General features: G+C 37.3%; 1 protein-coding gene across 9 annotated transcripts in view; it reads left to right on the top strand.

The window, feature by feature from the left end:
* The window catches only part of IL1RAP (interleukin 1 receptor accessory protein), a 131,202-nt gene that overhangs the window by 74,435 nt on the left and 43,035 nt on the right, over positions 1 to 13,732 (top strand). For all 9 annotated transcript variants that reach the window (XR_011529140.1, XR_011529139.1, XM_008540784.2 and 6 more), the window contains exons 3-4: positions 2,707 to 2,992; positions 5,540 to 5,726. Coding sequence is in view for 7 of the 9 variants with exons in the window: in XM_008540784.2 (XP_008539006.2) it covers positions 2,707 to 2,992; positions 5,540 to 5,726 (473 nt within the window). In the remaining 2 variants the exon portion in view is untranslated. The remainder of the gene's footprint in view (positions 1 to 2,706; positions 2,993 to 5,539; positions 5,727 to 13,732) is intronic.

A 13,732-nucleotide genomic window follows, 5' to 3' on the forward strand; every position in this document is an offset into this window, starting at 1 on the left:
ATAGCCAGTAATTTAGTTCTATCAATTATCTGCTGCCCTAAATATATTGCCTAACAACCACAAACTTCAGTGACAAAATTTCATTTTATTTATTATCCATGTATTTTTGCTCATGAGTCTGTCAGTTGCCTGGGCAGGTCTGCTAACACAAGCTTGGCTTGGTTGATGCAGACTCGGCTTGCTCTTGCATCTCTGGTCGACTGGGGGAAGGCCAGACAGTGGTGCTTCTGGAGTGGGGCCAGCTGCCAGCTGGGGTGCCTCAACTCTACGGCATGTGGTGTCTTATTTACTAGCAAGTTTTCCTGGGTGTCTTCATTAGTTTGGGCTGCTATAACAGAATACCATAGATTAGGTGGCTTAAACAACAAGCATTTCTTTCTCATGGTTCAGGAGGCTAGAAATCCTAGATCAAGGCCCTGGCAGATTTAGTGTCTGGTGAGAGCCTTCTCCTGGTTTGCAGAAGGCTGTCTTCTTTTGTGTCCTCACATGACAGATGGGGGTGGGGGTAGGAGTTAAGGCTCTTCCTCTTCTTATGAGGAAACTAATCCCATCAGAGGTACTCCATTTTCATCACTTAATTACTTTCCAAAGGCCCCACCTCCAAATACCATCACAGTAGGGCTTCAACATATGAATTTTGGGGGACACAGACATTCAGTCCACAGCACTGGGCTTGTTCTCATGAGGGTAGCAGGGTTCCAAGAGAAAAAGCAAAAGCTTTTAGGTCTTAGGCTGGGGGTGGAAATATTATCAGTCTTGCTGTATTTTTCTGACCAATGTAAGTCACAAAGACAGCTTAAATTCAAAGGAGGGGGATGGACTCCCCTTTTTGGTTGGATGGCTCGTGGTATCAAATTGCAAAGCATGTGGAGACAGGGAGAAATAAGAATCAGGTCTGTTTTAGCAAACTCTAGCTTCCAGAGATGTCAAGTGACAGGTCATTAAAAATAATTTTTGATGATAAAAATATAAATGGGGCATATAGCTCAGAAGGAGTTTAAAGAATTGAATGACCTTGTAAGACCTAAACTCCTTTTGTTCTTGGCTATGGATACATTTCCTCAGTGCTTACATATACGTCAAAAAATTTTAACTAATACCTAACCTCTCTCATTAAAAAATAGCTCATGCAGATTATTAAGAGATGATTTCCAATAAAATTTTACATTTCATATTTAATAATTACTTATAATGTTGAAATATGTATTATTTAAACTGTATATACTATAGTCATAAGAAAATTCATTCTATAAAAAAGAATTTTTAACACTTAGAGCATTATATATTGCACAGAAAAGTAGAATAATGAAAGTTTTAAAAAGTATGAAGCATAAAAATATATTCCGTTAAAGTAAAATTATGTATGGAGATAGTAGAATTAATATAAGTTTGAGGAGAAAAGGGAGATAGTGGAATTAATATAAGTTCAAGGAGAAAAAGGAACAGTATGGGATCACCAATGGTTAAAAGAAAACTTGTTTACATATTTTTAGGTGGATATTTGTGTATGGCAAATCACTATTCCATTGGATGTAATTGAAAGGGTGATATAACCATTTTATTTTAAAATGTCATTACTTATGACATTAAGTATATCTTTTCCAGTTGTTATGTTTAGCATGAAAAGTTTTAGATGTCAACTGAAATGTAGAAAAGATTACATAGTTAAATAAATAGATAGATAGATGCATATGTATGTGTATGTCTGTATGTTAGGGATGCAAGGAAAATAAAACTAATTTAGGATCTTTGTTTTGGGCCTTACAGGACTCCATCATACTTGGCCTCTGTCCTCTATTCTTGCCTTCATATGGTGACATCTAGAGCCCGCCATTCATATGTCACGCTTAAAAAAAGTCATTTATTATCATTTTTTTCCTGAATGCACAAATGATTACTTTTCATTATAAAAAATAAATTATAAAAGCCATTACAAATTTAATTTGACTCTGCGTCATTAAACTCTAGCATCTTGGTTCCCCAGTGAGTGTCGCTAAGATCTCTTGACTTCTTGAGGTCTGCAGTCCTACTATCCAATGTGGTAGCCAGTAGACACACATGATTAACTCAAATTAAGATGTGTTATAAGTGTAAAATACACTGAATTTTGAAGATTTGGTACAGAAAGAAATGTAAATAAAAAATAGACCGTTAATATTTTGAAGGTGTTTTGGGTATATCAAGTTTAACAAGATATATTATAAAAATTAATTTTACCTGCCTCTTTTTACATTTTTAGTGTGGCAGCCAGGATATCTAAAATTGTATATGTGACTCACCTTATATTGCCATTGTGAGATCTTGTCTCAAAATCAGGGAGACCTGGGGAGACCTGGGGGTCTTGGAGGATTGTCTTTGCTGTTACGGTTTTCTCCTTAGAATCTTCTCTGTGCCCAGAGAGGTAAAGAGCACATGACTTGTTTTTTAGGTGAGATTCTCCCCTACAAACCTTGAAGGGTTCAACAGAATCAAGTAATCAGATCAAATTGTTGTCCAAGAGATAGTGAAAAGATGATAAAGGAATGAGGGGAAGTCATTTCTTCACACCCCAGGTGTCTGTTACGTGCAATCATTAGAAAGAGGAGATTGAAGACAACCAGAGAACGGGGTCCTGGAAAAGACTGGGTATCCTGAGGAGGTGTGTTCCCTGGAGGCCTTTAAGCTAAGGTGACTCATCTGCCTTTTCTTTCTTTTTGGTTGTTCCAGAACGCTGCGATGACTGGGGACTAGATACCATGAGGCAGATCCAAGTGTTTGAAGATGAGCCAGCTCGCATCAAGTGCCCACTCTTTGAACATTTCTTGAAATATAACTACAGCACAGCCCATTCAGCTGGCCTGACTCTGATCTGGTATTGGACTAGGCAGGACCGGGACCTTGAGGAGCCAATTAACTTCCGCCTCCCTGAGAACCGCATTAGTAAGGAGAAAGACGTGCTCTGGTTCCGGCCTACCCTCCTCAATGACACGGGCAACTATACCTGCATGTTAAGGTAGCCTGACTGTTGGTGGTGACTTTCTCTTTTCCCTTTAGTTCCTGGGCCTTTATCCAGATGATGCATGTGCTGTGAAGCTGGGGAGGGGAAGGAAGCATCTAGAAAAAGTTACATTTCACTTCACTGAGCTTAGCTGAGGCTGGCTGAAAGAGACATGCAGAGAAAATGATTGTGCTCCTGAGAACGTTCTTCATAAGTGGTTCCTTTTCAAACCCTGACCTATGTCAACACTGTCTACAGGTGGAGCCTTGTTTGTTTGTTCCTTTTCCCTGCCATTGGAACCTCCTGTATACAGTTCTGTTTCACCTGGAGATATCTATTTCCCTAGACAGTGAGCAGGGAGGGTGGTAGAACCCATTCATATCTGTTATTCTTAGCATCTTTCAACATGCCTGGCACAGAATAAAGCCTCGGGATGCCTTATAGAAGAAAGAATAGTTGGAAGCATCACATGTATTTAGAACAATGCTTTTCAAACTTTTCCACCAGAATTTCTCTAAGAAGCACATAAACACCAGATCCCTAGGAATCTAAGAATATAATCCAAAGCACCCTACAAAATTTCTATCAAATACACTTTTTTTCTTGAAAGTTCATGTAGGTTTTGCATTTTACTCCACAATATACCTATTTTTCTTTTCCTAAAGATTAAATGTTATTTTTCCTGTGAAAAAAACTTTAAAAAAAACTGAGGCTCCTCCAAAGAATAACCATTTCAAGGCTTAGTTCTTTTGCTGCATTTTTCCCCAAGGTCCCTTTTTAGTTTTTGTTTCTTAGCGCTCTTCCCTAAACTTTTCTACCTTTTACATTATAGAAGCAGGGCCATATGGCTGTTAAGGCCTGAGTATAACTTTACTGTTATTTACCAATATCCAGATTATCACTTCAGTTTACCTGTCTGCCTATCTTCTACGTCTCTAAAGAAAATCTAGAATTAAACTTGTCTAGTGGGGGCAACAGAGGCTTCCCATTGTCATGAGAGGATTCCTAAACTGACAATGACCTTAAACTGAACCATGTGAAATTGGAGGCCTGATGTCTTTAAGGCCATAAAGTTAAGATTCATCTTCTAAGATTTTATTGCTTGAGTTCCTGCTTCAATACCCCTATTAAGATAACATCCAGATTTGACTTTTGGAACTGAAAAAGCCAGGCTAACCACTGTTCATCACTTTTTTAAAAAGTCAGAGCATGTGTCTTATTAAACGGAAATTTACCTTCTATAACTTCCACCTATAGAATACCTTCTATCTGGTAGACCTTTTGTTATTTGTAAGTAGAGACCATGCCTGCCACTCTGTCTTCCCACTTCATTACCATTGTCATTTAAACCCCCTCTCTTCCCATCTTGGGCAGAGGAATGCATGCCCCCACATCTTCCATTGTATTTAGTCTTCAGTCATTGAGTATCTAATATGTGTTTGATACCATAAATAGAAATCACAAAAAAGGGTGGAAAGTGAATGACCCAGTTACCCATCACCCTAAAAAATCAGTTATTTTTATTATCTATGTTCCTTTTATTGTTTTCCTGTATGTAGACACAAGTTTTACATCACTCCATTCATTTAACAAATATTTTTTCAGCACCTACTAAAAGTTTAGACACTGTACTAGATTCAAGGAATAAAAGGAAACACACATGGTCATGCCCTTGTTTGAACTGTGATAAATTCAGTTAAGGAAATGTCCAAGGTGCTCAGAGAATGAGAGACCTAATTTAGATATGAGGTGTGTAGAGGATGACACAGAAGACCTCATGTGAAAGGTGGGATGATGGGAAAAGAGCCCTCCCAGCAGAGGAAAGGACCTGTGCAAACATTAAAAACGTAAATGGAATCCCCCAGCCATCCTAACCAGTTTTATGTGTTTGTTAGTTTTTTTCCTTCATGCTTCATTTTTTTTTTTATGGATGAATACAACAACTTTGTATTGTCATACCATAATTTTCTTTACAGTCTTCTTTTTTCATAGATTTTTCTATTATTTCCGATGCTTTCCTTGCTGATTTGGTACTGGGTGGATATGTTTGATCATGTGCTCTCTCTATTCTCATTTTTCCGTACTTCCATCACGTGAAAAAATTTCCAGAAATTGGATTACCAGAGCAAAAGCTAAAGCTTTTTTTATGGCTTGGGAAGCATATTTTTTATTTTCCAAATTATGGTTATACCTTTGTCAGCCATGAGTTAATATGCTGTCTTCACCTTTGCCTTTCCAGCACTGAGTATTATTGAGAATGTTTTAAGGGTAAAATTAAACATATTTACACATATACATGCATACAAATGCACGTATTTAGGAACATATCTAAAAATGTAAATATTTTAGTATATCAATAGTAGCTAATTGTGTCTGTTTTATTCTGTGATTTCAACTGGTATAGGAAATACTTCCATAACACATTTAATTCTTACATGAACTTACACATATAAATAAAGCCTCAGTACATAGCATTACGTCACTTAGCTCGTTTTAATATGTTTGGGGCATTAAAATAAGTGCAAATGAGACTGCCCGTTCATTGCATATTTCTCTTTTCAGGAACACCACGTATTGCAGCAAAGTTGCATTTCCTCTGGAAGTTGTTCAGAAAGAGACCTGTTTCAATTCTTCCATGAAACTCCCAGTGCAAAAACTGTATTTAGAATATGGTATTCAGAAGATCACTTGTCCAAATGTAGATGGATTTTTTCCTCCCAGTGTCAAACCAACCGTCACTTGGTATATGGTAAGCAAACGAGAGGGCATTTTACCCTCTCTAAAATGGCAATAGTAATTTGTTGAGTTAATGTAGAAACAGATTCTTCTGATCAGATTTTTAATTTCTTTCTTAACAACTTTATACAAGTCTTTTACCACTTTCTTACTTTGTACCATTTTAAAGGAAGTAGTGGAGAAAGCTTTGGCTCAACCCACCATTTCTTAAATTACTTTCACTGGACTACTAGAACTGCCTTATTTCTATTAACTTCCTGTGAAATACAACTTGAGAAATGTTGCCCACTTCCACTCACTGCGGAGTGAAGTTAGAAGCTGCCAAGTGAAGTGGTGAATTTCATCTCCTTGCTTAGTCAGTACTGTATTTTATTACTTGTATGCGTTTTCACGTTGCCCTCATTTGTGGGCACAGTCCATCTGTGATCTCCCCACATCTGAGAGATTTGGAAAGTATTTAATCAAAAATGAAAGTGTTGGATGTGGCCCTGGTGGCAGCAGGATAGTTTCTTAATCTCTTCAAATGTCCATATAAGCCAAAGCCAAAAACTCCTGGACAACAGTTAAAACTCAGCGACAAGTTGTCCACAAGAATAACTTTCAATAAAGCAAGTGAGACAAACCACGAACATGACCGTATAGCATCAGTGTCTCTAGGGAAGGGAGCAGATGGAAATAGTGTGGTATCTGGCAGATTGAGAACAGGAGAAGCCCAAAAATGCCGACGGGTGCTCACTGGAAAGTATGGTGAGCCAGCCTGAGAATAGCAGCTGAAACTGGGAAGGGTTTTGCTCTCTACTCGAGGATGAGTCCAAGAGGCATATTATGAGAAATTCTGAGGGGATTGAAATAGTTCTACTGCCTCAGAACTCTGAAAAACAACCACCCACACTGGGGAGAAACTGCTGGGAGTGGAATCAAAAGTAAACAGGATAAGGACAATATAAAGGAAAGAAAGAGAAAGACCGGCTGAAAATGGAGAAGCAGAACACAGATGGGAAAGCTCAAGACCATAGTTTTGAAGAGGGATCTCTGTGAGGTTAGAAAATTCTGCCAAAGTCTAAACCTCAGAAAAAAACTAGTTTCACATGAAAATGAGCAACAAGAGGAATCAAGGTAAAATCCCATTCAAAGTTATAAGAAAAAGGAGAGTAAGAAGCAAAATAATATTTCTGTAGGAAAAAAAAGCATGCCAGAAGGACATATTGTAACCTACTATTTCAAAAATGAGCTAAAAGACATTAAAAAATGATACAGGAGGAGAAAGAATCAAGTAAATAAATGATAATTAGAAAAGTCCAGGGACTGGCCCAGTGGCGTAGCCGTTAAGTTCAGGCGCTCCGCTTCAGCGGCCTAGGGTTCCCCAGTTTGGATCCCAGGTGTGGACCTACGCGTTACTTATCAAGCCATGCTGTGGCAGGCCTCCCACATATAAAGTAGAGGAAGATGGGCACGGATGTCAGCTCAGGGCCAAGCTTCCTCAGCAAAAAGAGGAGGATTGGCGGCAGATGTTAGCTCAAGGTTAATTTTCCTCAAAAGAAAGTCCAGAAATTATATAACTCAGTAAAAACTTAGAAAGAAGATAATGATCATTTCAGAAGTGAAACTAAAATAAGACGAACGTAAGAGCAAAATGATGTGATGGATAATGCCTTAAGATGAATAGAAAATGGAAGGGAGAGACAAATTTTTAAATCAAAAATAAATGATCAATAAAATTAGGAAGGTTAGAATGGATATACAATGTCTTATAAAGTAAACTTTAAGATAATGAGTGTTATCAGAGCTAAAGAGGACTTTTCAGAATAACAAAAGGGTCGGTTTATCAGGAAGGCATATAAATAATAAAAGCATATATGCCTAATAATAGTATTTCAAAATACATGAAGGAGCTGACAGAATTAAAGGAAGAAAGAAACAATTCCGTAATCATAGTTGAAAATTTTAGCATCTATGTCTGTTTGTCATTAATGAGTTAAAAGCCAACTTTCAGAGTTTTCCACTGGTCAAAGATGGAACAATTTGAACTTCAGTAAGGATATTAATTGCAATTGGTTGAATTCCATAAATTGAGTTTAAATCCATAAGTTTATAATGATATTTCAAAATAGTTAATTGGTGACATTTGGATGATGATAGGAAATCAATTTGTTATCTTGAAAATTCGTAAATAAAGAGAAAAAAATCCAGTATTTATTCTGCCTTTCCTTTTAGAAATGTACACTGAGTAATGAAATAGTGCTGGGAAGTATGTTTTTATAGAAATATATAATCACTTTGCAACTCCCAGTGAATTAATAAATCTAAGCATTACACATCAATGACTGCTAATATCACAAGAAGAAAAACAGCCAGACGCATTCCTTTTGATGGAAGAACACAGTATTACCTATAATTGTGCCAAATGGATTAAATCTGAGTCTGATAAAACTTTTGGATCCTGCTGCCATTTTGCAGGTAACATAGACAACAGAGGAATGTATTACTCTGTACTGAGTTTGCAATTAGCAAAATTTAGGCTGTGAGAAATTCTATAGGCCAAATGTTTTCGGTTATTCAATAGATAAATTGTCAGAAAAAGAAAGACATGGAGTAGGAATGTATAGATTAAAGGAAACATTTAGGGGCCACCCTGGTGGTGCAGCGGTTAAGTTCGCACGGTCCGCTGCGGCAGCCTGGGGTTCACCAGTTTGGATCCTGGGTGCAGACATGGCACTGCTCAGCAAGCCATGCTGTGGCAGGCGTCCCACATATAAAGTAGAAGAAGATGGGCACGGATGTCAACTCAGGGCCAGTCTTCCTCAGCAAAAAGAGGAGGATGGGCAGCAGATGTTAGCTCAGGGCTAATCTTCCTCAAAAAAATAAATTTTTTTTTTTATTAAGAAGAAACATTTAAAACACTGTAGTGGATGAGGCTGTAGTGTCTAAGGATGCACATATGGGTGATAAAATTGTAAATGAAGACAAGGAAGTGGTTTTACTACGAAAGTATAGACAGTGGTTACTTTGGGGTGTAGTAAAGGAACTGTGATTGACATGGGGCATGTGGAAAGTCTTCAAAGGTGCCTGGCAACATCTATTGCTGGACCTGAGTGGTGATTACAAAGGTGTTGGCTTTATAATACTTCACTAGCTGATACATATGTTTTGAGTGTTTTTTGTATATGTTTTATTTTGTAATGAATGATTAAGAGGAAGGGAGATAGGGAAAGAAGGAGAGCTAAAGAGACAGATTTAAAATATGTACCAACAAAATTGTGATCTATAGACTTTAGTTGGATCATGTTTTATTCAAACAAGCTATAAAACAAATTATGAGAAAATCAGGGAAATCTGAACACAGACAGAATATTGATGATATTAATTATTATTACTTTTTAAACTGTGATAATGGCACTTTAGTTATGCTTGCAGAAGGCATCTTGTCATTTAGAGATACACACAGAAATATGTACAAATGAAATTATATAGTGTTTGTGATTTGCTTTGGAATAATCTTGGGATGCAGTGAGTGGGTATAGATGAAAGAAGACATAACCTGAATTGGTACTTTCTTTTTTTTTTTTTTTTTGTGAGGAAGATCGCCCTGAGCTAACATCTGTTGCCAATCTTCCTCTTTTTTTTTTTGCTTGAAGAAGATTAGCCCTGACCTAACATCTGTGCCAATCTTCCTCTACTTCATATGTGGGATGCCTCCACAGCATGGCTGACAAGTGGAGCAGGTTTGCGCCTGGGATCCGAACCTGTGAACCAAGACTGCCAAAGCCTAGCTCATAGAACTTTAACCACTCAGCAACAGGGCTGATCCCCCTGAATTGGTACTTTTAAGGCTGGGTGTAAGTACAGGGGATCATTGTATTTTTCCCTTTGTGATTGTAATTTTCCGTAGTAAAAAGCATAAAAAAGATTAAAAGAATTATATTGACAATTTTACATCAATAAGTATAATATATCTTCCAGTTAAAAAACAATGTGTGTTCATCTATCTGCAGTCCAAGGTCTCTCTTTTCTAACCCTATTCACTTTTTCTATATTTTGAATACTTTGTGATCTGAAAAAAATTGACTTTATTTTCATATTCTATCATTTTCTCTTCTCCTTTTTCCTCATGCATTCCCTCTGCCTGGAATGCTCTCTCTTCTTCCTTTAGAACAGTGCGATTCTACCACTTTCATGAAATGTTCCCTGTTCTTTATAGCTAGAAGTAATTTTTCCCTTATATACTCCCATGGCTATTTATTTATGTATGTTTCAATGTCACTTTTCACTTTCTTTCTTGTTCTGTACTCATTCATCCATGTATACATTCAACACATACTTGCTGAAGATCAACTGTATTCACTGTAATATGTCAGGGTTTAGGGGAACACAATAATTAATGAGATGTATGTCTTCTCCTAAATAGTCCCAGAGGATCTCACAATTTAATTCAGACAAGTTTATAAATAAGAATACTATTCTTATCAGAAAATAGAATTCTGGGGCCGGCCTGGTGGCTCAGTGGTTAAGTGTGCATGTTCTGCTTCAGTGGCCCGGGGTTTGCTGGTTTGGATCCTGGGTGAGGACATGGCCCAGTTTGGCATGCCACGCTGTGGCAGGCATCCCACATATAAAGTAGAGGAAGATGGGCATGGATGTTAGCTCAGGGCCAGTCTTCCTCAGCAAAAAGAGGAGGATTGGCCGCAGTTAGCTCAGGGCTAATCTTCCTCAAAAAAAAAAAAGTAGAATTCTAAGTTCTACACTAGTGCCAAAGAGAATATATTGTTGATTTTAAGAAGAGGGAGAGATTTATATACATGTAGTCTATGAGACTGACTATTTCTTGAGGGCAAAGTTATACCATATCCATCTCGGTATCTCCAATGATTCCCAGATTTCTGCTTTTCCTGATTGAATGAATGTTGGTGCTGTTACCCAAGGTATGAAATAGTAGAGGAGGAGCAGGTGTGGGGAGCAAGTAATAGGTTTAGATAATGTCATATCAAGTCATATGTGTCTCTGAGCCTCCTAGGTGGCAGTGACCAGTAGGTAGTGGCTACATGTGTATGGGTCTGGAGCTTAGAAGAAAAATCAAAGCTGGAGAGAGAGAATTGGATGCATATTTGTGATGGTTGAAGCCCTTAATAAGACAAAATAAAATGAAAAGAGAAAAGGACTACAGTCAGAATCTGGAGAGAATGTTCATGGGGTGAATAAAATCAGAAAGCCTGGAAAGAAGACCGAGAAATTCATAGTGGTAAAACCATTGCCATAGCAGATACCCAATAATGTGCAGGTGACTAAAAAGGACAACCAGTAACCAGCTATACTTTCTGTTCTCTGACTATGAAAAGGTTGCTATTGATTTTTATTTCTCTACCTTTGGGTAATTGACTGACACCTTTAATCCTAAGAGTTCTGCCGTCTTGAGAACAAAATCAGCATTCTTTTTTTTCCCAAAAGAAATGATTGATTTATTATTATTAACCTTGTGCATAAGTTTTTGTAAGTGTTTCTAAGTTAAATTTTGTGTGATTATTGTCATGAATGGGAATTAGGGAAATTCTAGGATATGATTAAGTAGGCTTAATAAAAATTGCATAGTTTGAAGTCACCCAAGGGTAGCTTAAATTTTGCTGTTTTTATTGAAGAATAACAACATACACTGTCAAATTAATTTTAGGTGTACAGCATAGTGATTCGTTATCTGTATACATTTATGAAATGATCAAAATTATAAGTCTAGTCACCATGCAAAGTTATTACAATATTATTGACTATATTCCCCATGTTGTACATTACATCCCATGACTCATTTATTTTATAATGGGAAGTTTGTACCACTTAATCCCATTCACATATTTTGCCTGCCTCCCAATCCCTCCCCGCTCTGGTATCCACTAGTTTGTTTCCTGTATCTATGAATCTGTTTCTGTTTAGTTTTGTCCATTCATTTGTTCTGATTTTTAGATTCCATGTATAAGTGAAATCATATGGTATGGTATTTATTTTGCTCTGTCTGACTTCACTTAACATAATACCCTCTAGGTCCATCCATCTTGGCAAGAAAATCAGGATTCCGGGTTGCTGCATTCTCCTGTCACTGTATGGCAAATCTGCCATTGCTTTCTATTTTGTGCCTTCTGCAGCCGCTTCCTACACCCCCCTAGACATCTTGGCCCTCCTATAGTAGTTCTCTTTCATTTATTATCAATTGAATTCCCTGCCTTAACATTGTAGAAATAGTCTCTTTTAGGAATACAAATACCTCTATGAGAGTTAAAAGGCTCAATAATCAGTTCCAGCAAATTTGCTTTTGTTTTAGCAGAAAGGTGAAAACTGGTGAATTGAAAGGAGGAAAAGAAATCTAACATTTTTTGCATTTTACTAGTACAATACATTGTGCTAGGTCCTTTATATTTTATCATATGTAATACTCATTGCAATCCTTCAAGGTAGATAACATTCTTTTACAGATTAGGAAACAGAGGCTCAGAGAGGCAAATAATAATAGTTAACATTTATTGAGCATAGGAATTCTTCCACATGCTTAATTAATTTACTTAATTGTCTCAACATGAAGTAGACTCTCTTGTTTTCTCCATTTTATAGTTAAGAAAACCAAAATATAGAGTCATTCGTCCAAGGTTGCAGAGCTAGGAGCCAAGAGTCAACCCTCTGCAATCTTTATCAAGAGCCCATCCTTATAGATTATTTTATATAATTTACTCAAAAAGATCCAGCTGATAATGGGAGAATCTGGGATTTCAGGCCAGTTCTTTGTGCTTCCAAAGCCTGTACTCTCAAGAAGTGACACAGAGAGGGTGGTCCAGTCTTTACTTTCAGACCTTGGGGCACTTTGAAGGGCAGAACAATCTTTGAATACAAATTGAGTTGTAGGCTGGACTGTGGGACAGAAGGAAACCTGTGGATAGAAGGCCCTGGGATATCTGGGGGGCTCAGAAAAACTGAGATTGGAAGGAACAGAAAATCAACAATTTCTGTTCCAGAATTGCAGGGCTGATGGGGCACAACTGAATTCTCCTCCTCTACCTGTCTTCTCTTCTTCTTTCCTCCTCTCTTCTGCATGGGAGTGTTTTCTTCATTCAGGGCCCGGAATTCACAGTTCTCCAATTCAACAAGCCTGTGAGTTAAACTCCTGTGCAGTAAATGTTTGTTGAATAAGCCAAGTTTTGTAACTAGCCTAGAAAGCAAACCATGGTTTGTAAGTGATTTACTGAATTTCAAATAGCCAGCTTATAAAAGAACTTCTGGAACACAACAAGTGCATAAATTTGAGGTTGCCTCTTTATTTAAATAGGGACTTCCAAATATATAGCAGTGAAAACACAGGTAAGTGAGATCTCTGTTGTTGTTTTTACTGTTATTATTAGGTTTATTGAGAGATCTGAGGTTTAAAATATGGCAAACCATCCTAACTTTCGTAATACTGGGTTATTTCTCTTCTTCATTGTTATAATTGGGTATTTGAATTTTTTTTTCCCCAGAGATACTTAGAAAAAACAAAGGCAGTTTTCTCCTTCTTACTGAGAACCAGAGGAACCACTTTATTGGGTGTTTCAGATATTACATTTATAGCAACTGCTGAAATGCTCTCAACTGCTGTTTAGAAGAATGGATATCATTCTGGATATCAATTTGCGAAAAGCTGGTTGTCCTTGTACTCAGTGTGATCATTAAAATTGGTATATTACCTCCACCTCTAATTTTAAGTGTGAAATTAATCAGAACTAGTCAGATATTGTTTATAAATCTCTTTCAGAAAATAGGAAAATCTTTGCTTTCCTGACAAAGTGCCAGGAAAGCACCTTTCTGGAAAAGCACCAGACTTGGCCTTCTTGTTGGTGTAGCACATATTGTTGAGAAGTTAGTCCAAGGTCTGTGTAATAGACTTTATTTTTAAAGTGTTTGTTTCAATTTGATCTGACAACTTAGTTTGGTTGGTTCTTTATCTCTTTCCTTTCCCTACGGTCCTTATATAGTGATCTTTAACCTTGGTATTAAGGGGATGTATATCAT

The sequence above is a fragment of the Equus przewalskii genome, chromosome 18 (genome assembly GCF_037783145.1).
Source record: "Equus przewalskii isolate Varuska chromosome 18, EquPr2, whole genome shotgun sequence".
NCBI classification, from domain to species: domain Eukaryota; kingdom Metazoa; phylum Chordata; class Mammalia; order Perissodactyla; family Equidae; genus Equus; species Equus przewalskii.